General features: G+C 35.9%; 1 protein-coding gene across 1 annotated transcript; it reads right to left on the bottom strand.

The window, feature by feature from the left end:
• Positions 1 to 223: 223 nt before the first annotated feature.
• Positions 224 to 9,309, bottom strand: LOC311278625 (prostasin). The gene is made up of 10 exons (XM_084389601.1): positions 9,181 to 9,309; positions 5,983 to 6,003; positions 5,714 to 5,876; positions 5,357 to 5,625; positions 3,028 to 3,170; positions 2,471 to 2,702; positions 2,228 to 2,357; positions 1,895 to 2,130; positions 1,687 to 1,793; positions 224 to 1,540 (listed from the first exon to the last, which is right to left on the bottom strand). Exons 1-10 carry the CDS (start codon positions 9,233 to 9,235, stop codon positions 1,277 to 1,279), a joined length of 1,620 nt encoding a protein of 539 aa, XP_084245727.1. The 5' UTR covers positions 9,236 to 9,309; the 3' UTR covers positions 224 to 1,276.
• Between the last annotated feature and the right edge of the window lie 800 nt (positions 9,310 to 10,109).

The following is a 10,109-nucleotide window of genomic DNA, read 5'->3' on the forward strand; positions in this document are numbered from 1 at the left end:
ATTTATTTACGGTTTTGGAACGATGGAAATTTACATACGTATGTGGCTTCAACAACCAGATGGATACACTTTCCAGTCCAGATTGGAATATGTCTCCTCCTGAAGTGGTTTGAGTAAACAAACTTAAATCCATCTCGAAAGCATTTCAGATGGCATTTACATCTGATCTTTTCATGATCAGGTAGTGTGGTATCTAGGAGTTAGAGACACACGAGACAGGAGCAACAATCTTCATCCATCTTGTTTACTCTTTCACTTCTGTTCTCACATACTCAACATTGCGTCATTAGACAGCACTTCGAAATAGTAGTCACAATATAATTCACGCATGAACAACAGATAGCTTTCCAATCTGAGAAAACACACGAACTGATGAAGTAAACAGGCCCCAAGGCTTCAGGATTGCTTGAAAAATGCAGGCAGGTGTGTTTGATTAGGGACGGGACTAAACTCTTCAGGACAGTGGCCCTCAGGACTGAAGCTGCCCATCGCTGGACCAACAATGTGCCTTGGAAATATTTGACAAATGCATTTTTTTAGTACTGCTGGACACACCTTAGCACATTTCAATTATGAAATAACAGGTTTGGCTTCATGGTCTCAAGTTCAGCACATGTGACTCACATTATGTTGTGGTTGAATGTGCTTCTTTCTGCTGCTAGACAGACCAGTTTGATGCATGCAATGAAGTTCTCCATGGGTGAGGAGAGATGCACCATTCATTTATTTAAAATCTATTTCATCAGTTAGTGCCCACCCCTTTTACCTTACCCTCTGGCTTGCGGTTTAGATTTTCCTGGCCACAGACCTTATTGTAATCATAAATCGGAAAACATTGTTCTAAAACCCATAGGAAATTCCTGAGGGAACCCATGGCAAAAAAAAAAAAAAAGATAATTCTCTTCAGGTTTCAGTATTATAAACAGCTTTATTGTGGCAGGTAAATTGTCTACTTATTGTAATTTATATGTGTGTGTGTTTGCGTATACACGTGTAAAAATATTTATACCACTCATCCTTAAAGTATATGTAAAAAGTAAATGCATGTGTTCATACAGACAGATTTTCATAGCTTAAATTTATTTAAATGTTAATACACTCTTAGTTTGTTTTATTTGGAATATACACTGTTAAAAATTCCACTTTAATTACTTTATTCAAATTCAGGATTTTTTAAAACTCATTAGCTATATTACTAATGCAAAAGCAAATAACCTATAATGCCCCCCATAATGTACTGTTAGTTTATTCGGTGAGAAAGTGACAGATAACAGCTTTAATAAATGGCCTGGAGGACTGCTGGGAAAGAGAGCAGCAGGATGCAGGTGAGAGAGAGGGGTGAGAATGACTCCACCCCATCCAGAATAGATGGGTATTCTCTGATAGTGTTAGTCAGGAAGCTAGAGAAGGGAGAGGTCTTGATGAAGACTGTGCTGTTGGAGGATTGTGGGTTGATGCCACTGCCAGGGGGAATGGACAAAAGACCAGTCTGAACCCACATGCCATTCATGCTACACAGCAGGGGGATGCCGTTCTCTTTCTGAATGAGAGTAAGAAAGACCGTTACAAACTTCATACTAAACTCTCAGTGGAACATTGTTAGGACACATTACAATTGGACATAGTGGTAAGTAGTATCTCAAATGTGTTTCAGTCTGGAAAATCAAAAGACAAGCCCGCAGATACCTGCTCAAAGCTCAAAGGCAGTGGCTCTGTGCAGATGTTGAACGGTGAGGTGTCTGAAGGATCGCAGTTTACAATGGTGGCCTGGACTTCCTGAAAAGATTGCTCCCCTTACGAGGAAAGAAAAACGAATGGGGAATAAATATCATTCTTGAGATGTCATTGAATTTAATGAGATAAAAAGTCTGCATAAGTGGTTATATAAACTCACATCCTGAACTCCAACCAACTATTGAACATTGAGAACCAGGGCCAAAGCTAAAATCATACATGTCAACCGGAACATTGGGAACGTAATAAAACGGAAAAGACAGTTCCACAAGTGCTACACCATTGCCGAAAATATCGTCGAAAAAGACATTTGCCACGTCAGCCGACATGACGTTGCTGGAACAGTCCCACTGGACAACACTGAGGCTCACTGTCCATCCATCCATACCCATGAATCTGAAGAATGAGATATTGATGTCAGGGCGCAAGTCTATGTCAACCTATGTTTAGGTCACTGATTTCATATGAAATTAAGTTTTCCTGTTTTGATTACCTGGAAAAGCAGTTAGCAGAGGTCATGACGAATCGGTCAGAGACCAAAGTACCTACACACATAGGATAACCGTTAAGAGCTAGACTAGCCACCCATGGCCATGAACCTGCAGAACCTCCGCACAATGTCGCTGGAGAGAAAAGAGAGAGAGAAGGGGTAAATGGGAGCTAATGGGAAAGTGCCAGTAAGCTCTAATTTCAATAATATAATTTTGCTTTATCATGGTGATGTTAACAAACTTACGTGTAGTAGGGGTAGGGCAGCTCACATTCTCGTCCGGAAGAGTGGTGGAGTTAAAAGTGACGAAAGCACCTCTGTTCAGTCCGGTGTAATTACTGATCCACTGCTGGTACTGAGAAACTCTGGCATACACACCAGGATATTCAGGCAGAGCACAACCATAGCCAAAACTCACAACGCCAGCCTGGATCCATCTAGAGCCCTGTTTGATGACCATTGGACCTCCGGAGTCACCCTGTACAATGACAAAGAATTTAACTCTCTCTGTCAGATATTTACTGATTTCTAAAAAATGTAGTCAAATCATTCCATGTTGATCATGTTGATACAAAAAAATAAATGGGTGTGTGGTCCTGGTAAACCCTACGATATGAGACTAAAATGTCATGTGAGGACATTTTTGGTCCCCATGAGGAAAACAGTTTATAAATCATACAGAATGAAGTCTTTTGAAAATGTTTTCTGTGATGGGTAGGTTTAGGGGTAGGAGTTGGGTTAGGGGATATAATATAAAATATTATTATAATATTATGTAAGTACAAGCCATGTACAAATGATACCTGGCAGGAATCTTTTCCACCTTCTGGCTGTCCAGCACACATCATGTTGTCTGTTATTAATCCAGTATAAAGACAGTTACATTTAATATTTCCAACCAGGGGCACATCCACCTCCTGTAGGATTTGAGGTGAAGGAAGGGATACTGGGAAACAGAAAAACTCATCAGTAACACTTAAATAACAAGTTGAGATGATTTTGAGTAATATACTGATCTTTAGACAGAATCAATTTCTTACATCACATTGGCCCTATTTACACCTAACATTAAAGGAATAGTTCACTCAAAAATGGAAATTCTGTCATTAATTACTCACCCTCATGTCGTTCCAAACCCGTAAGACTTTCGTTCATCTTCGGAACACAAATGAATATCTTTTTTATGAAATCTGAGAGATTCCTGTCCCTTCATTGACAGCTACGCAACTACCACTTTGTTGCATCATAAGTAAAGCACATAAAGTAAACTAATCCATATGTAGTGAGTGGTTTAGTCCGGATTTTTTTGAAGAGACACAATCACTTTATATGATGAGCAGATGGAATTTATATTAAATTTACACTACTTATTTACAATAAACATTCATCAACAGATCACTAGTAGTTCCTGCATAGTGACTAGGTAACATTTGAGTAAATAGTGCTGTATTTTGTGACTATATTCATAGTAAAAATGATGACTGATTACGTCTCAGACACACAATAATGTTCTTTATAATTTGTCAGTTAGTTAATAGTTATTAATGAAGCTAATCTCATTAAGTAATTATTGATTCCCTAATAAGGAATAATCTCTTAAACTTTATATTACTTACTGATTAGTTAATATTGTTTCCATATTAGTTAATAGTAGTAGCTGAAGTGTTAATGTAGAACTACTCATTAGTCCTTCATTACTTCCTGCATAGTTACTTATTAATGACGGACCATTATAAAGTGTTACCGCTCAAGCATGTTTGCTTGATGTGAGAGAACAAATGAGCTTCATTCCCATGTGTTACGCAGCACGTTTGAGCTTCCGCAAAAACCAGTGAGGTTTGTTCTGGAGTGTCAAGCAGGTTCGGTTGAACTTCAGTTTATGTTCGCTGATCAGTGTTTATATGTGAATAAAAGTCTAAGTTCAATCTGTTTATATAAAAAAATCGCTTCAGAAAATTTGGACTAAACCGCTCAGGCCATATGTATTAGTTTTACGATCTCTTTATGAACTTTTTGAAGCGTCAAAGTGGTAGTTGTGTGGCTGTCAATGAAGGGACAGGAATCTCTCAGATTTCATTCAAATATCTTTGTTCTGAAGTTGAACAAAAGTCTTACAAGTTTGGAACAACATGAGGGTGAGTGATTTTTGGGTGAACTAATCCTTTAACATGCCTTTTGGTGATTGGGTTGCTATTGTCATCATTAAAAGCCAGGTTTAAATGCAAACAAGGTGCATTTTTGCATGCAAATGCAAAGTTTAAAGGGGCCATAGACCAGTGTTATTTATCATTATTATATATCATTGATTATAGTTTTTCCGTTGTAATTAGTTTTTATATTTCAGATTTCATTTTTATTTTAGTTAAAGTTGTAGTCGTTTTGATAGTATTAGTATAGTTAACTATAATAACTCTGCCATAGACTCTGCAAGAGTGTCGAACGATCACATGCTTTCATGTTACGACTTTAACACAACCCATCTCTTTTATATTATTTTTTTAATCTTTTTGTCTTGATTTTAGGAATGTTTAAAAATTTCTTATATTCTTATATTTATATTATACAATATCATTATATTTGTATATACAACTATTTAAATTATACAATAACAGGCTTGGCAATCTCCTGCATGTCAATTGCTGTCACCATATGTGTCCACTGGTTCGGCGCTGAGTGGACATTGCCAATAAATGCTTGTGTGGTATCCTATAGTGTACAAGTAGTAAGAGTAGTATGCTAGTATTCTTAATTCAACTATTGCTCAACTTTATGCATACAAGAGGCAAAAAAATTGGGCCATAAAATCTATTAAATTGGTATGTATACTTGGACATCTGTGATCATGAGTCAAATACATGATGGTTTTATCTGGCATGTACTGAAAGCAAACAGAGACTATATGTAACCCCTCCGGTCCTACATGCCCCGCTCTGAGTGGGACTCGAACTCAAGTCTCTAGCTTCAGTCACTAGTGCACCTCTTGAGATCAAGTGGGTGAGGTCTGCACAGCTCTCAGCTGGTCTCCGTTATATATACACACGGTATATTTTAGAGGAATGCCCCTAAAGTGTCAGACATTGAGCATCTTGGAGCACCAAGTGGTATGCATCAAAAAATCTTCTTGATTCTTACCTCCTGAATTAATGGTTCCCCAACCTGTGACCCACATCATGTCACTGTTGAATGTGCTTCCCTCTGCAGCCAGACAGACTGGCTGGATGTAATTAGTGAAGTTCACAGGTGAGGAGAGACGCAACAGAGCCATGTCATTGTCATGAGATTGTCCATCGACATAGCCTGGATGAACTATGAGTTGAGAGACGTTTCTGGACACCTCGTTTGGATTGGTTTGTTCTTGAGACTGTCGCCCCAGGTACACAGTAATGCTTTCAGCATTAGTCCTGCAAGGAGGACGTGACCAAGTGATTACAATCATGATATTCATCAAGGAGAAGCAAACATGTAATTGAAGATCTTTGTGTTGGTTACCATGGAAAGCAGTGAGCTGCTGACAGAACCCATTGATTGTTGATTAGTGATCCACCACAGAAATGACTTCCATGCGCGTGAAGGCTGACCTGCCATGGCCAAGCGCCAGCGGACGCATTAACTCCCCCCACGATCTTTGTGTTGAGAGGGGCTCTGCCACACGCTTCAAAAAAGAAGAGAGATAAAGGACCCTTATTCTGCCGCTCTCAGAAAAAAAGTGAATATGTTGCTCAATAAATTTTATTATTATGTGATGAGATATTATTTACCCATAGGCTGGCAGTCACACCCTAGAGAAATTGAAACGAGACCAGTTATTAAAAAAGACAAACCGATATTCAACAAAACCATCAAGTATCATTGCTTTAGTTAAATTCAAGGAAGATATGCATGATGCATGATGCACAATGAGCAAATAAATGATATTTAATAAAGACAGAGAGCAAGATTACACTACACATTTCAAATAATGTTAACACATAAGACAATGAACTGAGCAAGACTAAAGGTTTAAATACACAGAGGATGATAATTAATGGAATGGGGAACAGGTGTGAAACCATAGGCATTTCTCAATATCAAGTACGCAAAGTTCGGACTTGCGTCCTTGGTAGTTCAGACTTGCCAAGTTCGACTCAGGAGATCAGGACGGGAGGACGCAAGTGCAAATATAACAAAACAAACTTTAAAACACAACCCTGCCACGTTTTGTTTACGTTTTAAAAAAAATTAAACATATTAATATGTGGTGCAGGCAATATGTGCATATCTGATAATCTTCACTGTAATAAAATAAAATATGACATAAAACACAACCCTGTCTCTTTTTGTTAAATGTCAGTTTTAATGATCAATAGGCTAATAGCCATTATAAAAGTATAAGTAAAAGGTATAAGAAGCTATAAAATAAAGTCAAACAATTCAGTTAAACGTACAAAGTCAGCGCTCTAGTAGGCTACAATGGTAAAGTTACAAAACTTCACTTTTCTAAAACGATGTGTCAGGGAACAAATGATAGATTCATGAAACCAAAGATCGACCAGTTAGATATACACAAGACAAATCATATCTCAAGTTTAACCACTACAGAGACATCAGAGTCAGCAGCAAACGTCAGAAGGACTAGCCGAGGTAAGGCTATTCTCGGCGGGGTTAAAGAGGAAAATAAAGAATGTGAGATTCGGATCGCCTGAATCTCACAACTACGAAAACGTCAGATAAAAATTTTCATAAATCTTCATAAATAAACCACAGATTTGAGCTTTAAACAACTACATTCTTGCCTGAAAAACTCTTAAAACTACATTTCGTGTCACAATGACAGTAGTATTTTTAAATTACACGGGTGGTAGGTGCCAGATGCATTATGGGATACCTGGCTGACTCAAGTCCGCACAAGACACCTCTCGATGCATCCTAGATAAAAGGGGCGGATCAAGAACACATCCAGGGATTTGATCTGTACTTGGCTAGATGTGAACTTTGAATTGGAACAATACAGCGACCGATGACGTTTCACAAGTCCACAAGAACACGAGTACACACAAGAACGCATATTGAGAAAAATAGTGACAGTGAAAACTTAAAACTAACGAACTAACTAACTAACTTAAAACACGACAACAGTGTTTTGGGGGCCTGGAAGTGCAAGCTTTTGAAAATGTGATTCAAAGTGCAAGTTTTGAAAACGATACCGTTATCATCTCCTTGAAAAATTACAAAAACACGAATTTGTGAAAACGGTGACATCATGCGTATTACGTGTTCAGTCTATAGACGCGTAGTGTTTCTTCACAAAGTGACCTCGCCAACTACTGGCTTGGCATGAATAATACAGCGTTTTTAATCATTTTCGTGGATCCGTGTGAATGGGGAATGTATTTACAACACTGTGTCTGTATGTGAAAAACACAAAGTGAAAAATGTATGTGAAAAACACAAAATGTTTCTGTTTTTTAGAACATCGTTGTTGTGTAAACGTAGACTAAGACTGAAAACTAAACAAGACAGAAACTAAACATGACATGACATGAAGTAGCTTAGGTAGTATGTGAGACTCTTTGAATTGGAAGGGAAACACTTTAATTGTAAAAGTAAAAGCTATCTATTGAAGAATATTTTCTGCAGAATAATTTAGAAATTGACTATTAATTAATGTATATGGTAACACTTTATAATAAGTATACAGTAATAAAGTACGTACAAATCATTTGCAACTATTAGTTAATAGTTAATTCTTGTAGTCTCTACATTGTTAATATATCAATATGGCTATATAAAAACAGTGAAATCTTTGTTGATTGTCACTTTAATTACAATTATTATTGTTTAATTAGCTCATATGTAAAGTGTTAGATATTGAGTTTGATCATGTTTTTTTTTCTATGCTTTGTTAACAACTTATTAACTAAATAGTTCTCACTTTAGATTAGGTCAAGGAAAATGGGAAAATGTCATTAAAGGGAAAGTTCACCCAAAAATGAAAATTCTGTCATCATTTACTCACCCTCAAGTTGTTCCAAACCTGTATGAGTTTCTTTGTTCTGCTGAACACAAAGGAAGATATTTGGAAGAACGTTTGTAATCAACAGATCTCGGTCCCCATTGACTTCCATAGTAGGAAAAAAAAAAATACTATGGTAGTCAATGGGGACCGAGATCTGTTTGGTTACAAACATTCTTCCAAATATCTTCCTTTGTGTTCAGCAGAACAAAGAAACTCATACAGGTTTGGAACAACTTGAGGGTGAGTAAACAATTTTCATTTTTGGGTGAACTATCCCTTTAAGTTATTGCGTCTATGACTGTTCCCGTAAACCACTTATAGCAACATGTATGTGTGTGCTTAATGTATTTGTAAAAATTTTAAGGAACACTGAATATGAATGCAATTAATGTCTAATAAAGGCCTAATAATGTCTAATAAAGCACTTAATTAACAGAAAAATTGACATTTTCCCTTTTTTTGTGACCCAATCTAAAGTGAGAATTGTTTACGCCTAATAACCAATTCCTTTACTACAAGTTAATTAAACAACAATAATTAGTGTTAATTACAGTGACAATGAATGAAGAACTATTTGTGTATAACCTATTAATATATTAACAATGTAGAGACTATACAATATATTAACTATGAATGAACTATAAACTAATAGTTTGTTAATGAGTTGTAATTACTTTATTACTGTATACTTAGAAAAAACTTAGTATCACATTATAAGGACCACATGAAATAAAGTATTCATAACTTTATAAATAATTATAGTGTTTGGTCAAATGCTTAGTAATATTTTCTATATTTAATATAATTAATAAAAAAACAGACAAGACATTAGGAATTCTAATAAATATAAGTAATACAACTTGTAAAAAAATGTTTTGGTATTTTTTAATTGTATTTATTTTGTCAGGAGCAAGTGAAATCATTTTATAAAGAACATTTCTATTAAGATGTAGGCATTTACCTTTGATTAGGAGAGTGACCACAAACACCAAACTCAGTTTCCAGAACATCTTCATATCTCTGATATCAATGATGACTGTGAACTTATATATATATACCCTTATGGCCTGACGCCTACACGCCTCATTTTCTCAGTGAAGTCCGGGTTGCCTTTGGCACACCTACATAATGTACTCAACCATTCTTACAGAAGAGGAAAAATATGAAAAGTATTCAGCCAAAGATGCTCACATTAAAAGGTCAAACTTGATTCTCAACATTACATACCAGCACATGAGCTTTAGATAAAGGACATTTTGATGTTCATGTTTTATGTACTTGCTTTAGAAGACAATAACTTTATGAAACAAAATGAAACCTGAAATGTTTGACTTTAGATCAATATTTTGAATACTCTTATATTGAATAATTATACTTATTCTTCTAGTATTCTTAGTGTCTTTGAGCTTTCCAAACACAATATTGATATCAATGTACAATATTATAATTCATTAATATATCAAGTGCAAAAAGAAAATATGAAAACCTCATTGCTTTGAAATTCTCCCATAAATAACAAAAAATCTACAGGTTCACACATATTTGTTTGACAATGAAACTCGTTTCCCAGGTTTTCAAAGAAAGTCACATAGCGCAAAACTATGCAGAATCATAATAGAGTTGAAAAGAAGGTGTGTTCACATCTTTTTTCGCTGTTAGTTTAGTTTAGAATGGCCTTAAAGTAAGTCCTTTGTGGTGTCAGATCTGTATGTACAAAGGTGAAATGACAAGCACTATCAATGAAATGAAATCTTTCATCGAAAAAGGTTTCTTATATAACAATGATATAAGCAAAAATATAATTTCAGCTACATAATTAGTTAATAACTTGAAGTATATATTATTTTATTATGTTATACAGTAGTGGCCAAATGTAAAGGCCTAGGAAAA

This window comes from Rutilus rutilus (genome assembly GCF_951802725.1).
Source record: "Rutilus rutilus genome assembly, chromosome: 1".
NCBI lineage: Eukaryota > Metazoa > Chordata > Actinopteri > Cypriniformes > Leuciscidae > Rutilus > Rutilus rutilus.